The sequence below is a fragment of the Rosa chinensis genome, chromosome 7 (assembly GCF_002994745.2).
Source record: "Rosa chinensis cultivar Old Blush chromosome 7, RchiOBHm-V2, whole genome shotgun sequence".
NCBI lineage: Eukaryota > Viridiplantae > Streptophyta > Magnoliopsida > Rosales > Rosaceae > Rosa > Rosa chinensis.
In genome coordinates this window covers 32,473,644-32,499,153 of record NC_037094.1, presented here as the reverse complement: position 1 = coordinate 32,499,153, position 25,510 = coordinate 32,473,644, and the positions used below count along the sequence as shown (strand labels likewise).

The 25,510-nt window shown below is 37.8% G+C and overlaps 3 protein-coding genes across 4 annotated transcripts; all 3 read right to left on the bottom strand.

The window, feature by feature from the left end:
- Window positions 1–10,649: 10,649 nt before the first annotated feature.
- Window positions 10,650–11,550, bottom strand: LOC112179886. Its single transcript, XM_024318378.2, has one exon. It carries the CDS (start codon window positions 11,338–11,340, stop codon window positions 10,738–10,740), a length of 603 nt encoding a protein of 200 aa, XP_024174146.1. The 5' UTR covers window positions 11,341–11,550; the 3' UTR covers window positions 10,650–10,737.
- A 2,457-nt stretch (window positions 11,551–14,007) lies between these two features.
- Window positions 14,008–20,208, bottom strand: LOC112175228 (alkylated DNA repair protein ALKBH8 homolog). 2 transcript variants are annotated; one of them, XR_005802623.1, is made up of 8 exons: window positions 19,843–20,208; window positions 19,034–19,135; window positions 18,868–18,954; window positions 17,901–18,026; window positions 17,194–17,484; window positions 16,903–16,968; window positions 14,756–16,291; window positions 14,008–14,574 (listed from the first exon to the last, which is right to left on the bottom strand). XR_005802623.1 is itself a non-coding variant. In XM_024312885.2 (7 exons), exons 1-7 carry the CDS (start codon window positions 20,146–20,148, stop codon window positions 14,518–14,520), a joined length of 1,035 nt encoding a protein of 344 aa, XP_024168653.1. In that variant the 5' UTR covers window positions 20,149–20,207; the 3' UTR covers window positions 14,008–14,517. The 2 variants fall into 2 exon arrangements, 1 of the variants encoding a protein (XP_024168653.1); XM_024312885.2 differs by lacking the exon at window positions 14,756–16,291 and having other exon boundaries at window positions 19,843–20,207.
- A 2,862-nt stretch (window positions 20,209–23,070) lies between these two features.
- Window positions 23,071–23,610, bottom strand: LOC112177789. The gene has a single exon (XM_024316044.1). It carries the CDS (start codon window positions 23,608–23,610, stop codon window positions 23,071–23,073), a length of 540 nt encoding a protein of 179 aa, XP_024171812.1.
- Window positions 23,611–25,510: the final 1,900 nt, after the last annotated feature.

Here is a 25,510-nt window from a genome sequence, read left to right as displayed (position 1 = left end):
AGGGGTAAACATGAACCAAACAGAAGTACTATGAGAACTATGAGCCATAGAAGCTAGATGATCTGCGACAAAATTTGCTTCCCGATAAATATGCCTGATAACGATCGAATCGAATTGTTGAGCCAACTGCCTTATATCTTGGACCAAAAGCTTAATTCGCCATGGAACGACCCATCTTCCTTGAATACAGTCAACAAGCAGCTTGAAATCACCTTCAACTGAAATATGATTATGTTGATGAAGAACAGCAGTGTGTAAATCATCCCATAAAGCAGTTGCTTCTGTAACAAGAGCATTAGTCTTCCCCAACTTCCTGTTTGCAGCAAATAAAGGATTGTCATCCGCATTCCTAATAACATATGCAACAGTAGCATTTTCATTTCTAACAAACCCATCAAAGTTTAATTTAACTTGATTTGTGTTAGTTAATATGAAAATATTTAGAAACTTTGGGATTCATGTTCTTAGGATTTGCTGAAACATAATTTGAACCCAACAATACAGCCTGACAGGAACATTGATGAGGAGTAATACGTAAATTCTGGAAAATTAACTTATTCCTAGCGTTTCAAATCGACCAAACAATCATTAATATGGAAGAAAGATGTACTCAACAGCATTACTTATATACTCAATCCAAGAAATGAAAGAATTATTCCAATTAAAAGGCTTGAGAGTAAGAGTTCTAGACCAAACCTGTATTGCAAACTAGCAATGCATGAATATGTGATCAACTTATTCAACATCATTAGAGCAAAGAGAACAAATTGGCGAAATATGCTGATTATAACTGGAAACTCTATCTTTAGTTTTAAGACCATTCCTAAGTAAAGTCCAAGCAAAAAATTTTACTTTAGGGGGGATATTTAACTTCCACATCTTATTTTAAAGCGATGTTCTAGAATGATTAGGAATCTACTGGGTCTGAATCCAAGATGCACTTTTAATAGTAAATTTACCTAAACCTGAAGGTCCCTAAACAAAAGTATTTGGAATAGGATGAATAGGCAAAGGAAGAGCTACAATTTCATTAACAATATCTTGAGGAAGAATATTTAAAAGAGCATTCTTATTCCAAGACATGTACTGTATAAAATTATCAATTGTAAGAGACCAATCTATGTGGCATCTTTGATGTTCTGGAATCAGTAAAAATAAAGGAAAATGCACTACCCAATTAAAAGACTAGAATAAAATAGAACAGCCATGACTAACTATCCATCTCATTCCTTCAGTTAGAATATCTCTAGCATCCAAAATACCTTTTCAAGCTAAAGCATTTGAGATTTTTTTTCTCGGCAACAAGAAAGTGTCTATGCTTAAGATATTTCTGAGTAACTAGCTACACACACCAATTATCTAGTTGAGTTAAAATTTTCCATCCGAGTTTAGCAAGGGCAACTTTATTAAAAATATGAGGTTGTCTAATGCCTAGATCACCATTTGACTTAGGTAAACAAACTTGATTCCAATCAACATGAGGATGTGAATTACCCCAAAAGAATGATCTAAATTCCTTATTTAATCGATCAGTAAGGGATTTTGGGCATTTAAAACACGACATAATGTGATTTGGCATTCCATACAGATTAGCTTTTAAAAGAGTTAACTTACCTGCCCTTGAAAGAGTATGAGACTTCCATCCTACAAGTTTCTTCTGCACCTTAACAATAAGATCATTCATATTCAGAGGGTCCTTCCAACAAACAATATTCTGAACTCCCAAGTATTTACCAATAGACGACTTCTGTTTAATTCCAAGACAATTAGAGATATCTCTCTTTATTGAGGCAGAAATATTATTAGAAAAATAAATAGTTGATTTATGATAATTTATTTGTTGGCCTGAAGCTTCAAAAAAAAATACTTAAAGTATTAAGAATATTCTTAGCAACTGAATGAGTAGCCTTAGCAAAAATAAGGCAATCATCGGCAAATATAAGGTTAGAAACTTTGAAACCATGTGAAGATGTTAAAATCCCAACCTGATTTCTAGAGCTAGTAGTAAGATGATTAAGAGTTCTTATGAAAGGTTCCATGGCAATAATAAATAAATAAGGAGAAAGAGGATCTACTTGTCGAATGCCTCGATTTGGTTTAAAGTCTCCTTGAGGACATCCATTAAGAAAAATAGAATAAGAGACAGTGTTTAAGCAAGCTAGTTTGAATTAAACGAATCCATTTATCCCGAAAACCAAAAGCCTTCAAACAAGCTAATAAGTAATCCCAATTTAGGAAATCATAAGCCTTCTCAAGATCTATTTTAATGGCCATATAGCCTACCTTGCCTTTTTTTCTTATTGAAAGATGAAAAGAGTTCATGCGCAATAAGTATATTGTCATGAATTGATTTCCCTGGCGCAAAAGCCCCTTGATTATTAGAAATACATTTTTCTAGCAAGGGTCGTAATCTAGAAATCATAATTTTCGTAATGACCTTATAAGCAACATTACACAAACTAATAGGCCTGTAATGATTAACAGTTTCAGGATTCTCAGTCTTTGGGATAAGAAATATGTTAGTTCTATTAATCAGGGAAAGATCAATATTATGTGTGAAAAAATCTGACAAAAGTTTGAACAAAGGTTCTCTTACCTGATTCCAATAGAAATGGTAGAAGGCTGCATGTAGACCATCTGGTCCAAGTGTTTTCAAGGGTCCAATACTATGAACAACTTGATAAACTTCCTCCATTACAACAGGAGCCATTAGATTTCTATTATCTTGATCAGAGATGCAAGGATCATTAAAAGAAAGGAAAGATGTCATCGCTTCTTTAGATGGACTAATAGAGGTAGTAAAACGTTTTTTAAAGGAACTAATGAGAATAGAAGCAATCTGATCTTGATTATTAGTCCAATTATCTATGTCATCTCTGATTCTTAAGATTTTATTCCTCTTCTTCTTAATGGTTGCCTGCATGTGAAATAAATTTTATTTTTATCCCCTAACTGAAGCCATTTAGTTTTGGCTCTCTGAGCCCAAAATAGTTCTTCTTCTTTAAAAAGGAGTTCAAGTTGGGAAAGTAAGTGATATTCTTTACTAAACAAATCCTCAGAATAAGAAGTATGAGCTTCTTCTTCTTTTTTTGAGAAAAGAAAATAACCATTTAATCAACAAAGCTTACATTGGGGGGGACATGAACCAACACACCAAGAAACCGTGGTTACAGAGACCATCAGGCCAAAGGGCCCAAACTCTAACCACCAAACGCCTACTTCCAAGGCTACTTTGAGCATATAAACCCAAAAATTCCAATAAAAGCTCGTAATCAACCGCCAAGAAGATAGCGTCCTCTTCAACACCGTGTCCAAAGGTGCTAGACCACGTGTAAAGGATAGCTTATCAGCAAATCGACAACAAAAGTAAACCAGAGTTGAACAAAATCATCCTCGTCCTCGGGAATGACACCATTTACATGGCATAACACCTAGACCAATTCCTAACTCAAAAGAGTAGGAGACCAACCCTAGCTCAGAAGAGTAGGGACATATTAAACCTGACCAAACCAAACAAAAAACCCTAATTAAAACCAAACGACAACAAGGACCAAAGTCAGGGGCCCGACCCATACACCACTTCCCCCAACAGCTATCAAGCACTACAGAGTACAGACAACCATTTCCGCTGCCGGCAAACACCATCGTCATCACCCCATTGCCTCGCCGCCTCCTGAAGAAGTATGAGCTTGACTTTGAATATATATAAAAAAATTTATTCTCTCTTCACTTTCTCTAAAATATATATAGGTATAAAGAAGTTGTTGGAACAAAAAAAAAACATATTTTCTCCAAAAAAAAACATTCGAGTTTGAATATAGTGAGATGTTGGTTTATGAATAAGAGTATGAATCAAGTACTTTGACCGCAAGTATATTCCATATGTTGATCTTTTTGGAACTTTTGAAACTAACCATACAGAAAAATGGCAGCTGCTATCAGCCCTAAAACTCCAAGAATCTCTTATGCAGCTGCTCTCTCTGATGCCTCTCCCCTTCCTTTTGCAATTGACACTCTGCCTACTCCCTTCGTGGAGGAGGGAATAATCTCCATCAGAATTTCGGAAGAGCCGTTCCTCTGAGGGCTTGAGAGTTGCAAAAACAACTTGGTGGGTCGTGTAACTTCACCTATCAAGACACCGGATCTGATCCAACAACTGAAAAAGGGTTGGTCCTCCCTGAATGAATGGACTGTTGCGCCGCTTGGAAAAGGGTTTTTCATGCTTCAGTTTAAAACCCTAGCTTATATGCAGCGGGTATGGGCAATGGGTTCAGTTCATCTGCAGAACGGAATGCTCAGACTTATCAAGTGGACACCATCTTTCTCACCTTCGATCTATAAGAATACCTTTGCATAAGTCTGGGTTCGTTTTTGGGACTTGGGTTTTGCCTTTTGGGATTAACAAACCCTCTTCGAAATTGCCTCAAGAGTTGGTACGCCATTGAAACTGGATCCCCGTACAAAAAATCGTACTATTGGTTTGTATGCCAGAATCTTTGTGGATGTGGACTTTTCACAATCTCCTCCGGATAAACTCAGAGTCACTGGAGCTAATGGTGAAGTGGTAGTCATTGGAGTTGAATTCGAGTCTGTGCCGGTGATTTGCAGTAAATGTGGGATTGTTGGCCATGTAGCTACTTCTTATCGAGCTGTGGTGAGTGAGGACGCTGTTCCATGTGTCCAAAAGGAGCGTGGGCGATCCATGGTACGCTCTGGCCGCAAGCATCGCAAGCCGAGATCTCGCAGAAATCATGTCTTAGCCCAAGCTACTGTACATTCCTCACCAACGCAACGTCCGGATCAATCACTAGAACCTGTGATGACATCAAGGCCTGACAACGCTACTGTACTTGAGACACCTCCAGTAGAGGTTGACATTCCATTAACGAACCCAGGGCACATTGCTCCCTCCATGAAGGCTGTGGTTCAATCATCCGACCAACTTCCCATTGGTCATGTTCTAGATCATACTCAAGTCCCAGAAAAGACTGGGCTGGACATTGCATCAGCTACAGTATTCATAGGGGCTCAAACGGAGGATATTCCAATGCAGCAAGTGGAAGAAGTTCAGACTTCCTCCTCACTTAGTGTGCCTCCAGGTTTTCAAAAACCTTTGCCGGGAACAGAACAAGTGAGTAATTCCTCAGATGAAGTGAGTTCAGCTGGTGTTAACACGATAGAATTGGAGGAGGGAGAGTTCACTCCAGTCATCTCCAAGAAAAATAAAAAAACTGCTTAAAGTGGCTACAAAGCCTAAGGCAGCAACACGTAAACCACAGTCCGTGTGTGCTCTCTACAAGGGAGCAAAACAAAAACTTTATCAATGAATGTTCTATTCTGGAATGGTCGGGGCTTTGCAAATGAAGACACACATCAGGCTTTAAAAAATTTGGTACGTATATATAAGCCTTTCTTAGTTTTTATTTCTGAACCTTTTATGGTCCCTGAAGTACTTCCCAGTTCTCTCTGGAAATATTTGAATCTTAATTTATGTGCTACTAATGATCGGCGGTCACAAGCTCCCAATCTTTGGTTGTTGTGTCCTATTGATGTTAGGCATGTTCTGCTCTCTGCAACTGATAAGCAAATAACGGTATCTTGTTCTCTGGATGGTGTACACTGTACCGTTACAGCAATTTATGCCAAAACTACCATTCAGGGTCGCCGTAAACTCTAGCACGATTTATCTGATATTCATCAAAATAGAATTCAAGGGCCGTGGTTGATGCTGGGTGATTTTAATTGTGTTCTTGGTGCGCATGAGAAACGGGGAGGGAGAGTTCCTAATGCAATTGCTTGTCGGGACTTCCAACAAATGTGCACTTCCTGTGGCATGTTGAATATCGACACTAAAGGAGTGTACTATACCTGGTCAAATGGCAGAACTGATGTTAGGCTTGACAGACCTTTTGGTAATTCAGACTGGTTTGAGGCATGGGCAACATTTGAGTGTCGTCTACTTACAAAGGCTTCTTCTGATCATTATCCCATCATGGTTTCTTGTTCTCGATTGGCTTTTGTTCCTCATGCTCCTTTCCGATTTCAAGGTATGTAGTTTAAGCATCCAGGTTTCCTTGCAATGGTCAGAGAGTTTTGGACCAATAAAGTAGTTTACGGTTGTCCAATGTATATCCTTTCAACTAAACTGAAAGCTCTTAAAGCTATGCTGAAGGTTTGGAACACCGATTCTTTTGGTGACATTAATCTGCGAGTTAAGGCCTCTAGAGCAGTGCTAGATAGTATACAGCAGGAGATTTCAAATTTGGGGCCTTCGGAGGCCAGACTCAGACATGAAGACATGGCCACCTTGAATTACCAAACAGACTTATCAATGCAAAAATCTTTCCTGAGAAGCAAAGCGCATGTTCGTTGGTTAATTGAAGGGGATCGAAATACTACTTTTTTACATAATATGGTGAAGATTCGTCGAGTTCATAAAACTATGACATCAATTAAAGTAGGGTCACAAGTATTTCATAGTCAGGATCAGATTGCATCCCAAGTGGTAGATCATTTTGAGACCTTATTCAGTAGGGACTCTAGTATCATTGACACAGGGCTAGTGGCACGCACAATTCCGACTCTAGTAACTGAGGCAGAGAATTTGAGTCTTACCTCTAAGCCAACAGCAGAGGAGATTCATAAAGCAGTGTTGAATTTAGATGGTTCCAGTGCGCCAGGTCCTGATGGATTTGGAGGCATTTTCTTCCAAGAATGCTGGGAAGTGGTAGCCTTGGAGGTAATTGCTGCGGTACATAGTTTTTTTTTACAATGGTTTTATTCTCCCCCATTTCAACTCCAGCTTAATCATTTTGGTACCTAAGAAGGAAGAAGCTGATAGTATCTTAGATTATCGTCCCATTGCACTGGCGAATTTCATTTTCAAAGTAATCACGAAAATTTTAGCTGACAGACTTGGGTTGGTTACTTCCAGGATTGTTTCCTCCAACCAAAGTAGTTTTATCAAGGGTCGTTCAATAGTGGACCCAATTATTCTTACATCTGAATGTGTGAACCTTCTGGATAGAAATGGTAAATGGGGTAATATTGCTATCAAACTAGATATCAGCAAGGCTTTTGACACATTAGATTGGGGTCTTTTACTACGAGTTCTTCAAGCTTTTGGGTTTGATTCATTATTTATCAGCTGGATTCATAATACTCTTAAGTCTGCTTGGTTGTCAGTTTTAATAAATGGCAATTCATGTGGTTTCTTTCAATGCTCAAGGGGCGTCAGACAATGTGACCCTCTTTCGCTGCTTCTGTTTTGTTTAGCAGAAGAGGTTTTAAGTCGAGGTTTATCAAGGTTGGTCTCAAAGGGCAAAATCTCCCCCATTGCAGCTCCAAGAAAGGTACGGCCTCCTTCTCATGTACTATTTGCTGATGATGTAATGGTATTCATGCAAAGCAACCCACGTGGTCTTCGTGCTTTTGTGAAATTCTCGGATGAATATGCAATTAATTCGGGTCAGGTTGTGAACAAGAGTAAATCATCTGTTTTATTGGGAAAATATGCTTAGCGGCGCAGAGTTTACATCCAGCATGTTTTGGGCATCAGAGAAGGTTCATTGCCCTTCACCTATCTCGGTGTCCCTATCTATAAAGGGTGTCCGAAGCCATCCTATTTCAGAACCATTGCAGACAAAGTAAGATGTAAACTCTCTTCTTGGAAGGGTAAACAACTCTCACAGGCTGCCAGACTTCAGCTAATTTCTTCTGTTATTCACAGTCAGCTCTTACTTAGCTTTCAAGTTTATACTTGGCCCCGGTCTCTTCTTTTGAAGGTGCAGCAATGGACACGGAATTTTTTCTGGTCTGGTGACCCCCTAAAGAAAGGCTCAGCACTTATTGCTTGGGATACATGTTGTCTTCCGCTTGAGCAAGGAGGTTTGGGTTTAAAGAATTTATTTCATTTTAACCGGGCTTTGCTCCCAAAGAATTGTTGGAACATAGTCAATGGCTCATCCCCTTCAGCAGCCCTCCTGAGAGAGCAATTCTTTTCTCATGATTTGCTCCCTATTCAGTATTATCAACGATCCTCAGTGTGGCCTGGTCTTAAAAAATTATGGGATTCTTTCTACTCTAATCTCCAGCGGTTGGTGGGAGATGGTAGCAGAATTTCTTTCTGTTCGGACAATTGGTTGGGTGCTTCAATTTCTTCCATTCATTAGATCACGCCAGTGGTGCAGTCCCTTATGCCATCCAGAGTTAGTGAGTTTATTAAAAATAGGCAATGGGCAATTCCTCCTATTTTTTCTTTTTTCTTTCCAGATCTTGCTTCAAGAATTTCTAATGTGGTGTTGCCTCTGGAAAATGAGGGGGACCAAGTCATCTGGCCTTCTAATGCAGCTGGAATTTTAACAACCAAGGATGCTTTCATGTTTCTCTCGCCACCTAGACCTTTCATAACCTGGTGCAAGTTGATTTGGAATAAGGCTTTACAGCCCCACAAGAGCCTAGTGACTTGGAATGTTTTAAAAAAGAGGATTTTAACTGATGACTTGTTAGCCAGAAGGGGTATTTCTCTCTGCTCTCAGTGCTCTATTTGCCGAATACAAGGTGAGTCTTTAAATCATCTTTTCTATGAGTGCGATTTAATCCATGTTTTTTGGAGCTGGCTTGCTTCTTTTTTCCGCAAGAGTATTTTGCCGGGTACATCTCTTGCTGATCTTCTCTCCCCAGATTTTCTAAATGGGATGACTAGTGCTTCAAAATCTCTATGGAGTTTTGCTTTTTGCAATGCCCTGTGGTGCATATGGTCGGAGAGAAACAAAATCCGATTTCATGAGGGTACTTTTAACTTAGCACGTTTCAAGCATTGGTTTCTAATTTCTTTGAAAGAATCTGCCTCCATTCACTTTATGCCATGCTTTAACCCTTTGAGAATGCAAGGCCTATTCGCGGTGCTAGGTCTTTCATCCTTGACTGTAAAGGCTCCAAAATATACCCCAGTACAATGGATCTCTCCCCCCCCCCCCCCCCCAAATGTTTTGGTTGAAGGTGAATACAGATGGTTCTTTTCGAGGCAATAGCACAGCTGGATTTGGGGGATATTTAGAGATCATGAGGGTCAGTTTAGAGGAGCTTTTGCTAAAAAAGTGGAGACTCTCAGTGCAATTGATGCGGAAGTGTTAGCAATTATTGAGGCTTTGAGGATTGCTTGGGTTAAGACTTGGACTCACATTTGGTTCGAAACCGACTCTATGCTTGTGGTTCAGTATTCCAAGAATCCAAAGTTAGTTCCATGGAGGCTACGGAGGGCATGGTCTAATTGTCTGTCTTTCACCCGTATGATCCATTTTAGAGTCTCTCATACTTTCCGGGAGGGGAACACTGTAGCTGATGCTCTTGCTAATCATGGTGCGCTCAATGCGGGTTATAGCTGGTGGGATGACCCTCCATCCTTTATTGCTGGTCATTATGGACTCGACCTGTCTTCTATGGTTTATTATAGATTTCGGTGATGGTTTTTTGTTTGTCTTTGTTTTTTTGTCTTTTAATTTGTTTTTTGCTTGGTTTGCTTGTTCTTTGCAAGAAGGGCTTGTATCTTCTTTTCTCAGGTTGGGTTTTGGTTTTGTCCCCCCAACTACTTTGTATTTCTTATTCTATTTTAATAATTTAAGGGGATGGGGGGTGGGTTCCCAGAGTGTGGCAGACCCTTCTCCTTAGGGATTGAGGGTGGGACTTGCTCCCTACATTGTCTGCCTCCGAGGAACTAATATTGTCTAATCCCTTATTTTTAAAATAAAATAAAAAAATAATATAAAAAGGTACTTTGACCGCAAGTCGGTGTGTATTTTGGAAATGTTGGTAATTTGATACTTATACGTACTTTGAATGCACAAGTGCCTTCCGGTTTTGTGGACGTATCCATAACTTTATCATGGATCTAGTTTGGATGAATTTGGCACCTTTATAATTGATCATGATGGTACTTGTTCCGAAACGAAAACAGTAACTAGAAAAAACACGAATTTAGTTATGAATACTACGATGAGATATCGTAATCAGATCTAGGTTCACATTGAAAATAAATTCTTAGTAACGCATTGAAGAATAGACCAAGAACTAAAAGACAATAAGAAAAGCACAAAAAAGAAAAAGGAACTTCTTCCTTTATGGGCCATTATTTTTTGGGATCTCTAGTTGCGTCTAGGTGGCTCTTTTAGCTTCATTTCATGCTTAATTTGCACGATTGCCATGGTCATGGGACCGATTCATTGCACAAACGAAAGCTTCGTCTAAAAGTTTTTTTTTTTTTTTCTTTTTGGCTAAAGAACTTCAAATGTGTTTTGTGCTCTTGTGGCCATAATTGATCTCGACGATCACAATAACACCGATAGTTTAAGAGATTATAGAAATTATACTTAACCATGAAGAAACTATATCTAATCAAAGTTTCCATCCCCTTTTCAACATGACATGTTTCCTTTTATTTTTATTTATTTATTTATTTTGAATGTCAGATTTTAGACATAAGTACAAAAATATGATAATTACATGTGTGCGAAAATCACGTATGTCAATTAGCTTTATCGCGCTAATGCTGAACGCGAAAAGAAATGGAGTAGGAGATAAAATGAGCAAGATTGAAGAAGAGGAACAAGAACAGATACTTACGAACACAGCTATGGAGGAGACTCTCAACCTCGACCTCAATCTCACTTGTGTACATAAATTAAGTGAAAGTTGTTTAAGAATATCATAATAAAAATGACTAAATGATGAACAAATTAATTACTTAGCCCTGGAGCTACAAGGTGAGTATATGTAGCTCCCATTGAATGCATGAAAGTTAAGTCGACAGTTCAAATGACCCCAGAACTTAATTGATCCAAGTAGCCATACTCTCCACCTTGCTCTAACATTCCCCTTCAAATCGAAACTGATTCTATCTCTCTTCAAAGAATTGTCCACTTGATCCACCTGCTCAGAACTCAATGGTATGGACGAGGACTCCACCACATAGTTAAAATCCACAGAACTATTCTTCCTCACCTCAAAAGGGTACGCCACCAACTTTGCTATGTTCATCCCTTGGAAGCTGAGAGTGAAGCTCGTGTCCGAGAAGCTTGCATGCGCCTTGGTGTTGTCGTTCTCAGCCCTCACAACAATGGTGATTGCAGTGTCTAGCAGGCTCGTCGCGTCGCTTTCGAACTTGTCAAGGTGTGCTGTGGTGACCTTGATAAAGGGTACCCTGGGGTGGATGACCATGTAGCCCACGAAAACCACGATGCCCGCAATGATCACAGCAATGGAGATGATGGTACAGATGATGGCTGCAAGCCAAACCAAAGGGTGTGTGCCTCTCTGTGGACCATGGATTAGTTTTCTCGGCATTGAGGACTAAATCTAATACTGGTAACATAGGGCAAGAGTGGTTTCTGGGTATTTTGCCAGTTTTTATGATGGGAGTAAGTTATGAGTTTTGGGATGAGGCAGTTTGGGAAAGAAACGAGGAAATAACATGAAGAGGTTCTTAGTTCTAATTGGTAGGGAAGGTTTTGGTATCTTCCTTTCCTAGTTCTAAAGCATTTGTGTGATTATTTCTTTAACATTTTATATAGCTAATTCTTATACTGTGTGTACCTTCCATATAGGTATCTTGCTCGTTACTTTATTCTACATGTAAAGTAATATACCAAACTTGCAGTACTACGTACCAATTGTTTCCTTTCTCCTGTGTAGCTGTATGTGCAAAACAAAAATCAAATTAAGGTGTGCAATCTAATATAACCAAGAATTAGATGCATTTACAGAAGTTGTCTGCACTTTTGTGTGCTCAATCGGGGATTATTTGTATATTGTCCCCATAAAGAATCAAGAACAAAAACTCCAAGAACCATTTTGCATTGGGGAATATAAATTGAGTTAATGACAAAAAAGGTACAAAAAGAAAATGAAAATAAGGATGAATTAGTTCACAAGCAAATTAAATAGTATACAGCAACAATTTGTAGCTGAGAAATTTTATACATACACCCCTATATACTTAATACACACCTCATAAATTTTTTTGTCCAAATTTTTTCCCCAAACTTCCTCTTATGCCCTCTTTATTTTACTTAATACACACTCCTTAAATCCATCTTCTTCTTCCTTCTGCCAGATTGAACCCAAGCAAGCTGCTCCTCAATCTTGCACCCTATTTCTCACGGTCTCACCTCTATGACCCATACCACCATCCTCCAAGTGAAATCAAATCGAAGGAAATTGGCAATCAAATGAAACTCAGCAAACAATCAATGGAGACAAAGTGAGAGAAGATTTTTTTTTTTTAAATATTAATTTCCCATTCAATTAACCTCCAAGATTTTCAATTAAGTAATGTACCATGAGAAAGTTGAAATCACCAGGACGCTTGCAGACCGTAGACCACTTGGAGTCCTAAATATGTAGAGAAAATCAAAAGCTTAATATTCAGATTGAATTTGTTATTTCAACCAATCAAATCCATAAAAAAAAAAACTTGAATAGAGTATGAGAAGTTTGTTGAGTGCATGGATAAATTAGTTGTGTTATTATTGAATGTAGGATCTTGGTCGTCCTAATCATCTCCAGTTCTAGGTCAAAGTTTTTATTTTCTTTACTTTGTTTTTGTTTTTTTGAAGTTTTCTTTTTGTTCATCTTTATCAAAAGAGCAGTGCTTATTTCAAAAAAATCAAAAGAGCAGTGCTAGGGATCCCAAATTATTATACCCAAATTGTATCCCAAATGACATGACAACTACCTTGTAATCACTTGTGACTAGATAATTTCCTATGTGTATTAATGAAAATTAAGTCTTCAAGGAAAAAATTATTAGAAATAATAATGTGAATTAAATCTCTAATTGTCCAAATGAAGAAGATGAAGAACTAAATATGCCCTGCAATCAAATAATCAAATTCCCCACAATCCAATACTCAACCCTACAATCACAAGCCATCATCATCCATCTTTGATACAACGTACTCCTCAATTTGGATTGCCTCCAATAGGAAGAGATAACGTGAAAACCACATTTGGGATAATTAAATCTAAAAGGAGACTAATCTCACTGGGTATTGCAATGGTGAGACCTAGCTCTATGAATTCTTTAGAAAGAGAGATTTTCTTCTTTAGATTTCTTTGATGGTTTTCAATCACTTCAAGGAAATTTTAGTCTCCTTCTAAATCAAGTGGATTAATTACCTGGGAATGTACTAGTAATGGTGGCTTTAGGTTTTCAAAATAATGTTTTTTATTTTTTAAGAAAATAATAATAATACAAACTAAAGGCAATTATTGAAGACAAGTGGAAATTACGAAGTGATGATATGTTAAAAACTGTCCCTTTAGGTGAGCAGGCCTTTTAGTTGCCATGTCATTTGGTATGTAAGTTTGGTAAAAAAATTTGGGATCTCTAGCATTAAAATCAAAAAGGGGTAAAAATGTATTAAAAAAAGTTTTAAAAAATGGGGGTGTGCATTAAGTAATTTGGTATATGTGTGAATAAAATTTCTCTTGATAGCTCTAGAACAAAGAAAATTTTAGAATACATTAACGTATTGATACATCAAATGTAAATTAACTCCCTAAAACAACAGACCAACTCCCTGTCATCGTAGATTAGCTCCAAATTAGAATAAGTCTATCAATTGATGAAGCCAATACATATATATATCGAGTTTGTTTACTTGATGTATACCGTAGACAAACTTTTAGAATAGATACGTTTATCCCCACAAGAGGGCAAAACTCATGGTTTTTAAAATTACACTAAATGATATGTTTTCAAATTTTGGTATCATTATTCTATCCAAAAAAAAAAAAAATTTGGTATCATTATTGAGGGTATCGAGCAACAAGAGGACTTACAAGTGGGTGTCAGTTCACGATGCAAACACAAGTAAGGTTTCGTCGAGGAGTACAAATTATAATGCAAAGGACAAATACACACTAAGACGTTGAGACTTTTAAGGATCTAGTGGGAATGGGGAATAAAGAGTACTTTTGGAATTCCCCACAGAATCAGTTTTATGTTCCTTGAGTGAAAGACTAATTTTCTTTAAAACACTGGTAAATCTTTTACAAGAACGAGTTATGTTCACTTTGTTCATATTGCATATATTGGCAAAACTATTTCTTCTCCTCTCACTACTTGTATAATATTGATCATAATACTAAACTCTGGAGGCTCCACTACAAAGTTCTAACTACAACAAAATAACATACAAAATAGGATACACACATCTCTATCAATAAGAAACCTATATTTCATTCCATTTCCAATGGCATTTTACTCCGAAGACCAGCAAGTAACTTGATTGCCATTTCACCCACCACGGTTTAATCCAATAAAGTTGGTAAATGACTTTTCAGTCACTAAAATCCTCCCTACAAGGTCTGAGCAACCAACTCTAAAACTTCAACAGCCGAGTCATGTCTTAGAAGATCAAAGAATGAAATCCACCTAATGAAATATCTCCACGCCAACCATCTCCAATAATGATGACGAGATTAAAAGCACCGATAACTCCAATCAACATGCCCTTTTTATCTCTGAGAATCACAGTATTGTGGAAATTCACATTGGCAAGGAGTTGTTCTGACCTGCAAAAGCATGAAGGTAGTTAGTATACCTTGATAAAATCAATTACTAGAAAGCATAGAAGAGACAATGGCCAAGCATGTGACTATCTTGAGGCACCAAGCAGTTAGTTCATAATGCAACTACTATGAACATAGGAGGAGGCTCAGAAAACAACGGAAGGACTGGAAGCACTATACGCACGGCTGCTTTTCAGTGTACTCAATAGAAGCAAATAATTCAGTTGAAGCTCTAGAACCACAGATTCATCCACTCTTGCAGCATTTTCAGTCATCTTAATCTCAATGAATCACTTGGCCCAGGAAATAGTTTCTGTACACCAAGCTACTGCTTTATCTCATAGCAGAACTTGCTGTGTACCAGGCACAGAAAAGGTTTGGCAGTAGATCTAGTGGTAGAGGGAATTTAGCCTCATACCCAATACGAGAGTGGAACTCTCGTCCTTCTCAGAAGGACATAGGCCCTCTTTATTACCAAAAAAACTAGAGAAAGACAGAAGATTGATGTATACAACTTTTAAGTTATGTATGCTAACTTTGAGATTTCTAGTTAGTACAATGGGTTGGTTGCTACTGCATGTAAACACTGGCAAAGATAGGTGCCACTGTGTGTAATAGTGCCTCCTGTTATTGCAAAACTGCCGAACATTATCATAGTAGTCCATAAAATCTAGGATGAGTAGTGTTGGAAGGAAGTTTTAATCATAGTATTATCTTTTGAATTACATATGTCTAGGATCATTTGGTTTCATATAGGAGACGCACTAATAAATCTGCTCCAGAGATTACCCTGAAAGTAGGGTAACTGAAACCTCAATCATATCATAATGTAGCCAACACACAAAAAAATGATTAACCACTATGCTTATTGTGATCAGGGGTTTAGGCTCAATGTCCCCCCCTTGTATTCAACAGTTTCATTAATCAAGGCTTGAGGGCAGCCGCGCCAGCCCATCTTTCAAAAAAAAAATTTCAAAAAAAAATAATAAATCAGCTGTCCGTCCGTCTGAATTTAGGCACCCATAATGATCAACTACGTACCTAAATAAATCAGCCTCAATTAATGACAATCCCTTTCAAGCTCGAGAAAAGATATTGAAAGACAAGATTGAAAACTCTCTCTCTCTCTCTCTCTCTCTCTCTCTCTATTTAGGCACCCATAATGATCAACTACGTACCTAAATAAATCAGCCTCTATTAATGACTCTCTCTCTCTCTCAATTTAGGCACCCATAATGATCAACTACGTACCTAAATAAATCAGCCTCTATTAATGACAATCCCTTTCAAGCTGGAGAAAAGTTATTGAAAACTCCCAATGTTCTAAAAATCAAACTTGAAATAATCCCAATGAGACAAAAAAAAGATACGACTGGGATACCGACGCCACTTGAAGACATAAATCTGATCTCTTTACGATCCTGGAAATAAGCTAATTGAATCATTTGCACCAAAACCAAAATGCAAGCTAACAGGCCTCATTCAAACTTATTCCTCATGATCAACTATAAAGCTAAATGAACCAGCCTCCATGAACGACACTTCGCCTCAAGCTGGAGACTAGATGTCCAACTCTCATCATGTTGAAAATCTAACTCAAACACTCATGAGACAATATCTACACAAGATCCGAGCAAGATAAAATGAAATATATGGCTAGTACACAGAGAAGTCGCCCATTTTTCTCCTTGCAGTTGGGAGCATAGTCTGTGATACCATGCTGGAAGAAAATTTGGTAATGGTGATTATGTCAAAATCAACATCCATGTAGGCTTCAACTTGATTACCAAACTAATCCCTAAACCCACAACTATGTTTTACATATCAGAATAATAGAGCATAGAAAGATAATAAGAGGATCTTGTTGAGAATCATAATCCTACAAAGAATCCATATCCGATCATATTGAAGTCCTAATTCAATTAAATCAATTGGAAGGAGAGTTAAATATGCAGATTGTTTCTTATGAGAACATGATCAACTTCACCCTTTCAGTGAGATTTAATCAGCTAATGAACTTTTCAAGATTTCAAACCAGGCTCAGATTAATTAAACCGAATTACCTAGTTAAAAATTTATGCTTGTGTTTTTTCAGAAGAAATAAAAAAATTCAAGCTTCTTGAATCATGTTCCAAACACCAAGAAATTACATGAGCAATTAGGATATCATACGTAACAGTGCAACGTTCTCAAGATACTGCATAAGTTGGTTTTTTTTTTCTTTTTCCTGTAAATCATCTTTAAGGACGCATGTGTAGCATAACCATGATGACATCAAATAAGAATCTCCACATTGACAGGCAAATATAAACAAACATCAAAAATATGCACCTTACGAAATGTGAAAGACACCCTCCTTGAGCCTCTTCTGATCACACTGTCTTTTACCTTGTCAACCTGTCAAACAAGTAGTATTGAACTGTTGGCATAATGGATAGAGAATAACAATGCTCAATTAGTGCAAGAAAGAGTAGGTATGTGTGTAATTAATGTTGATGCCATGTATGACTAAACATGATTAACAGTTTCAACATATTCTTACAGCATGTAAAACAGTTTAGGCAATAAGTAGAACAAACTCAGGACACAACGAGTTGATGATTCATAAACCATGAAATATACCTTATGATGTGGAATGTAGTGATGCCAAGCATAGCGTGCCTCTCCAGATAATAGTAACAAAGACCGAGGGGGGAGATATACAGCCCTCCTTAAGAAATTTGAATTGTTTTCAGAATTTTCTGTTTCGATATCAATACTTGAGGAAGTTCTAGGTGGCCGGTCACCTTCAAAGTATCTTCTGAACTCCATGATGCAAGGCCCTGCTAACGAAAGGCTGAAAATTAATCCCTCAAAAGCAGAATGAGTATCAATATGTGGGGACAAGCCCACCCCAGGTGGATACTCATTAACCTGTAATAATAATATAACAATCTTTCTTCAGTCTTAAATGTATATCATGGATGATGGATTCATGATCCAATAATTCATCATCTGTAGACATATAGTAACTAACAATGAATAGATAACAGCGATCTTGTTTTATCTCATCCTAACATAAAACTAATAGCAAGATCAGATACAATAAATCATCATCTAAAGACATATTGGTAAATAAAATACTAGATAATAAAGATCTTGTTTTTTTTTTTTTTTGATCAAATCAACAACTCAGGTATAGCAACTAGCCTATTGTGAGTCGAACTCACGACCTCCCACTTACAAGGATCTTGTTTTATCTCATTATATAAATTAACTAAAAAGTAAGATTTACATTCTCGATTGACAGAATTATTCAGAATAAAGCGTAGAGAAGCACAATTGCTCACCGTTAATTGGTCCAAAGCTATAGTTTCAACATCCTCGCGCTTCGGAAGCATAGATATTCTTTCAAGTATAGGGGGAACAAATGCTGGAAATGAACCTAAATTCTTCTTAGAATCAACATTCCTCGTCTGCCAAAGAAGTATGAAGATTGAATCATACAGAAGGCTTGGATAGTCATTCATACTCCTAAAATAAGAGGATCATCCTATATCTGGTAACCCTTTAGAAATAGAAAAGTGACAGAAGGCTAACAAAATATTCAAAACGAACAAAAAACGAAAAAGGGAAGAACCAAAGTTCACTTTGGCATTCCATTGTCACTTCTCTCCCTTCATAAGAGACAACTTGTTTCATAGTTTATGGTTGATAAGAGAGTTTGGAAATATTGAGAAACATCTGTTACCAGATCAAGAGTGCATAACCCCAAGCACATGATTAATTTCTGATCTTGTACTTCCAATAAAGTAAGAAATTTTTTTATGCAATTGACAGGATAAAATTTCTAAGTCTTCTTTATAGGCACAATGTCAGCAACATCCAAGGAAATATCTGACTTTCCACAAATGTCCCTAATCTTTCAACCAATTTCCAAGTTATTGCTCTATTTCATCCAAGATGGAGAAACTCATGGAAGTACAGAGTGAAGTAAAGAAATCCACAAGTCATCTTCACATGTACTATGTCATTGTATTGTCAAAATTTTGATACATGTCACTAAGATTTTGCGCTGTTTCAAGTATGAATTCTCATGCAACCGCAGCCTAGACTATAGAATTCCATTTAAGTATTAGGAACAGCTTCCGCCCTCCCCAATATATAGGATGAGTACATGTTAATTGTAATGACTAGTTTTCAGATGTTATGTAACTAATTTAAATTGGTGTGATTCTGTCCCAACAAAATGCTTGTGTATATTCAAAATGTAGCTGATGACAAACTAATAAAAAGTCTGGAGTATTTGAATCTTACCTCATAACAAAATTCATAGCCATAATGCTGAACCCTTCTTTTTGCAAGATTTTTCCAAGGCCTTTCATCAACTGCTGCAAGGAGCTCCTAAAGAAACCAAAGTAAGATATACATAGATTCTGAATAACATATATAACTTAGTGAAACATATACAAGAAACAAATACCTCCTCTTCTTCAGCCGTGACAAAATCGTGGAATAAGTAAAGGCCAGGAATATTCAACTCAGAATCCAGTAAAGATACTTCCACAGAGTCATTGACTCGACCCTGAAAGACATGATACTTATAAACGTGAGAAGAAACTGAAGAACATACACTCACCACAGAACTCAATTCATCTATCCAAAATAAAGAAGTACCGACAAAAGTTTCCATATGAAGATTTATTGATTCTAGAAAAGATGAAATAAACAGCCTCCTACAAGTTTCAAAAAAAGTAAATTATCCTGGAGCCAGAACCATTCTTCGAATAGACCTAGTAATCAATCCAATCACAACTTTCTGCATTGACATGCAAGTCATAGCATTAAAATTACAAACAATATGATACGATGCACATTTCTTCCATAGGATAAAAAACTATCTCCTACTGCCCTCAAGCAAAAAACACTACATTTCACTAAACACAATCCAATCATATCATAAAAAGAATCAAACTTTGATGAAGTAATCGAAAACCAAACTTGCCGTCAAGCAAAAAACACTACATTTCACTAAACACAATCCAATCATATCATAAAAAGAATCAAGCTTTGACGAACTAATCGATTACCCAACTTGCCCTCAAGCAAAAACACTACATTTACTCAACGCAATCCAATTATATCATAAAAAGAATCAAACTTTGATGAGCTAATCGAAAACCAAACTTGGCCTCAAGCAAAAAAAAAAAAACACTACATTTCGCTAAACACAATCCAATAACACCATAGAAAGAATCAAACTTTGATGAAGTAATGGAAACCCAAACTCACCAGTGAAGTGGGTTGAAGAACAGAATAGCGAATGTGCAAGGTACGACCCCCGAGGTGAGCACAAGGGCGGCCATGCAACGCATTCAAGGCGTTCTGGGCAGAGGCCTCTTCAGCAAAGGAGACAACGACACGAGCACCGGTGTCGTCGGCGGCGTAGACGCCTTTGACTTGACCGAAGGCCCCAAACGCCGAAGCAATGGCGTCGTGGGATAGTCCCACGGCGGGCCCACAGTTGGCGACGAACAGGTTGGGGCTCAACTGCCCTTCTGCTGCTCCCTTCGGACGCCCAAATCTCGCCAAACCCATCAATGCTATGCTGCTACAATTTCCGCCCAAATTTGCTTTTCACTCTCTATTATGTGTTTTTTGGGTAATTTATTCCTGTTTTTTACTGTCAAAGAAAAAAAAAATCCCCTATCCACCCCACAAGGCAACAACAGTTTGTAATCTTAGGTTCTTGACTATTCACCTAATTTGAGCCCAACAAATACCGCTCCTACCCACTAAAATATTTATGTGCTCACTTATCCCATTTAAATATAAAAAGATAAAGTTTGCCCTCCAAATAATTAAAAAATCATTGGAGACTTCGCCGGAATCCAGTCACCGGTTACCAGCCGGAGGTTCTCAAAGAGGTCGCCCAAGACTTTATTACCCCTCAATAAATCCCAATAAATTTTTATTGCGGGGTAGTAAAAAATTTATCAATAAAAATTTATTGGGGGTAATAAAAAGTTTAATGGGTATTTTTTTTGGGGGCGGGGGGAATAAAACTGGACACGGGGGTCACCGATCACCAAATTCCCGCGGTGGATGACCGGATTCCAGCGGCCAGCGAAGTCTCTCTCTAAGTGACAAAGGGAGAGAGGGCAAAATTGTCCCAAAAAATAATAAAAAATAACTTAATTGGGTATTGGGGCAAAAATTATGTAATTTATTGGGTAAGTGAGCAATCCTATAAGAAGTTTGGACAAATTGGGTTAATGTAGCTCAAATTTGGGTAAATTGACATTTTTCCTTAATTAAATATAAATGCTATTTAATTTTCATTGAATAGCATTAATTTTAATCTTCTCCACCCAAATTTTTTTTTGTCTTTTTGCTCCTTCCTTAATTCTTTACTCAATTCACAAAACCATTAAATGTTAACTCTATCAAAATCTTTGCAGTACTATTTGAAAACCCCAACTCAATGAGGTTATCAGAAAGGATCATTACCTAAGTAAACCCACATTTTCAAGTCATTTAGCTACAAATTTTTACTAGTAAAATCATTATTAGCTAAACCAATTATTAACCTTCTGAATAACGATTTATGGAGAAGGTTGTAGGTACGCCTTCTCGAAGCGCTTGTGTAAGGTATGGCTTCTTTCATTAATCAACGTATACCATGTTCTCAGGCATATTAAGATCAGGGCATTTCATTATACACCCAATTTCTAGAAAATTTAATGGAAAAAATTCACCTATTATTTCTTTTCAATCTACACCCAATTATTGTCAACTAGGATAAAATATTAGATTTCATTTTCAAAGAATTACACAAATTGCCATAATTTAAATCTGACAAATATAAGTCAACTAGCAAAATTAACATCATCTTTAAATACCTTAATTGTAGATCTTTTTTTTTGGTCCCATTATTATTGCAATTTTCATTAAATTCATCATGATTGCTAGAATTATGGATCTTTTTTTACATAATTTTCTGAATTCAAAAGTTATATAGATTTAAGTGAATGTGATATTTACTTTTTGATAATTTAAACTTTCTATTTTAAAAGTAAATTTCTGTTTTACTTGCAACCTAACCTAAAAGTAGAAGTTTAAAGTTTTTAACCCAACTAATAGATTGTATTTTTTTTTTAATTACAACATAAAGATTAGACATTTAGACAGGTATGTTTAGCTAACTTGATTTCTAGAAATTTTCATATCAACCTATTTATTAGAATCAGGTTGATGTTAAAATCTTTCTTAGGTACTCTATCATTGCGAGTTGACCATGTTTATTAGGTTGAAAGTCTCTATATTATACCTATATAATAAGCTAGGTACGTCTATTTCTATGTACCACTGTACGTGGGTACTACCACTACCTTCTTGTCTGTCTGTAGAATGGCAGCAGAAAGGTATATAACGGCCTATTCTGGTTTTAGATGAATATATTGCCCCCCACCCTTTGGGTTTGGATTTGATTCAAAAATAATAATATAATAAGCTAGGTACCTGATCATCAAAACACTTTTTCTAGTTATTATTTTTTTTTTTTTAGGGGAATGGAATCTTGTTCCAATAAATTAACGACGTCACTGCATCAAGCTAGAGGGTTACAAGAAACCACTCATAGTACAAGATGAGGCACAATATAGACTGCAACAAAACAGCCAAGACTCCTAGCCAACAAACTAAAAACCTAAAGGAACTGCAAGAAAAATAAAGGCTCCCTAACACTTCCTAATCCAAAAATGGACAAGAATAGGACTAGGGAACAAAGTGCAAAACAAAGAAACAAAAAAAAAAATCACAAGCCTACACAACCCGGAACAAAGCAACCATGACGAAGCATTAACGCCTAAGACCCATTGGTGTACGTCTCCGCAAACATCATAGCCAGAGCTTCAGTAAGGACAGTGTAGGCCTGCAGCCCTAACCCACTTGAGATAAGACCTACCCAGCAGGCTGTCCCCCAGCATCCACCCTTGAAGTAGATGTAGAGACAACCTTAGGCTTGTTTCGATGCCCACGGGGTCTGCCCTTCTTCTTCGGTAGCTTTCCATCCGTAATTGGGACCTCGACTAAGCCATCAGAAAGCTTTGCCTGCTTCCCATCCTCGAGCCACTCCTCCTCACGAAGCCTCCTCACACCCAACACCTTTGATGGGTGTCCAAAAAGGCCAGCAACCCCTACTTCCAGCCCAGCTGATCCAGAGTCCAAACCCACAGCGCTAGGCAAACCCAGCAACGCAGGCCCCACGACATTCTGCCCAACACCAGTAGTCAAACCTGGCCCGGCAGTCAACCCTAATTTGAAATTAGGATTTCCGGCCGAAAAACAAGGGCTGGCCATCTTCGTCCCCGCCGCATGCTTCGTTTCCTCAACCTGCAAGGCAGGAGAAGCCGGCGCCAGATCCAAATCCTCCCAACCGGACGCCGGTGGTACCACACCAGCGAGGGACACCGACCGGGTTTCCTCCGTAGCATTTGACGATGACAGAGCCACCACCTTCTACAAAACCAAACTCGGCTCCTTCACAGCCGCCTCCTTCACCAGCTTCTGATCACACTTACCTCCGCCATGGGTGAAAAAGCCACATCCCTTACAGATCCCACGACATTTCTCAAATCGGAATTCAAGTGCCACCGAGACCTCTGGCGTGAAGCAGACCGTACGCCGAGCCCAGACACGGTGACGCACATCAAAGATCAGCCTGATCCTTTGGGTGGCTTCCTTCCTTTGCAGCGCCACTTGATCAACCCTCACAAAAGTACCCATTAAGTTGCCAATCCGAGTAAGAGCCCGCTCGTTGCTCATGGCAACTCGCAGACCAGTCACCGCCACCCACTCCTCCAGAAAATGCAGAGGGACCTCTGACGGAGCCCTAAGACCGTCATAATCTGCAAGCAGTAACATAGAATTGCTGTAATACCACGGGCCGCCATGAAGAACTCGGTGCTTCACTTCCTGCTCCTTGAACTGGAACACGAAGATCCCCCCCTCCTCTTCACGGATCAAAACCCTTTCATTCATCCGCCAAATTCCGGACATCGCTGCAGAGAACGACGGAATAACCACCGGTTTCTTGGTTAGCAGACGTCCACACAAGTAAAAGAATGGATCGCAGATCGCATCCCCGACAAGGCGAGAGACGTCGCTGCTCCCTCCGCCGCCATCGCTGCACCAAACTCGATCAGTTGTTCAGCTAGGGAGAAAACCCTAGCAGAGCAAAAGACAACTTTTCCGTACTTTTTCTAGTTAATTTGATTTCAAGTATGTATCTTGTATATAAGAGGTTTCTTTTTGTTTTTTTTTGTATGACACGGACACCTCTATATTAAATTTTTTTTTTTTTTGTATCATACCTCTTTATTAGGTTTTCTACTATATTATACCTATGATTGTAGAAGATACGATCTTTTTTTAGCTTGAAGGTTTATGGTATTCAAGCCTCACTTTCATCTAATTATGTAGTAGGTAAATTAGAAATGTAGTAGTTAAGAGTAAAAAGCTATCATGAGATTAATATGACAATATACCTAAAAAGAAGAAGAAAGTAATCCAAGAACAAGATACATACCTTGCAATTAGAAATCTTTCGAGAATATAGAGAGGCACCAAATGTGAGCCTAGGAGTGAAAACACAATTAAAAAAAGCTTTTTCCCATTTCTTGACCCCATCTTGAATCCTTTTCTTTTCTTTAAGAACATTTCTTAGTTGCTCTTCATAGACACAAGCAAGAAGTATCATACTTGCTTGCCCCTCGCCCTTTCTTTCAAGCAAGAAAAACATTTTCTCCCAGTGATTGAATCAAAATCTCTATCCATTTTTGAAACAATAATTGACCCCATCAAGGAAAAGAAAATTGAAAATCTATTCGAAAAGAAAATACCTACATATAAGGAAAACAAGAATTGAAATTTGTGCTGGAAATGAACTACTATTGTAATGAGCATATATAGAAATATATACTCAAGTCAATAATCAAAATATAAAGTAAGGAAGAAATTAAGGACGTAATTGATTATGATAAAGTCAAAATAAATTTATTTTTTAGCTTAATATTTCAAATTCAAATGGATGATAAGATTAAGCAAGATACTTAATTTAACTCTCCATAATCAGAAGGGCATATTAGATATATCAAAGAATAAGAAAAACTATTATTTATAGACATATACTCTATATGGAAGGTTTTTTGAAGAATGTCATGTCGATATATTAATACTCAGGCCAAAAAGGACCATTACATATCCTCCATCTACCATCTATGGGTAGATAAAGAGTTTGTGGCACAACCACATCGATACATAGATTAGGTCTGATCATTTGACGGTACTCATGCTCACTTATTCAAGAAAACCTATAAACTATGTTACTAAAGACAAGTAAATAGGCAACATTCAAAAGAACATAAATAAACTAAATTCACTCCTTGCCCTTAGCACTAGGGCTTGGAGGTTTGCTAGGGCTTAACACACTTAGCACTTCTTCAGTAGAGACTTTTTTATTCTTGGGAGGATTCTTGTTCTTTGATCCCAACGGCCTTCCTTTCTTCTTTTTGATCGGCAGTAAGTCCTCTTTGAGGATTAGGCTTTCCTTAGGAATTAGAACTCCCTTTGGAGCCTCAATCAAACCGAGAGATTTTGCAGAGAATTTTGTGTGGAATTCAGGCACTTTCAGCTTCTTTTGGAGCATGGATGGACTAGTAGCAGGCTCACCTTCCTTGAACAACAATTTTAGTTTCTTTGGAAAAGTGTAAGAGGTAGCAGGGCGACTCTGTTTGCTTGTTTGTTGTTCAGCAGTAACTGGGACTAAAGCTAAAGTATTATCTGGCTGCCTGAGATCCTCATGTCGAATCACAATAGGTTTACGCTGCTTGTGAGAAGTAGGAGTGCCAAAGAGATTGTGTGCAATGGGAGGCAGAATAGGTGCTTGCAAACCTTGAAA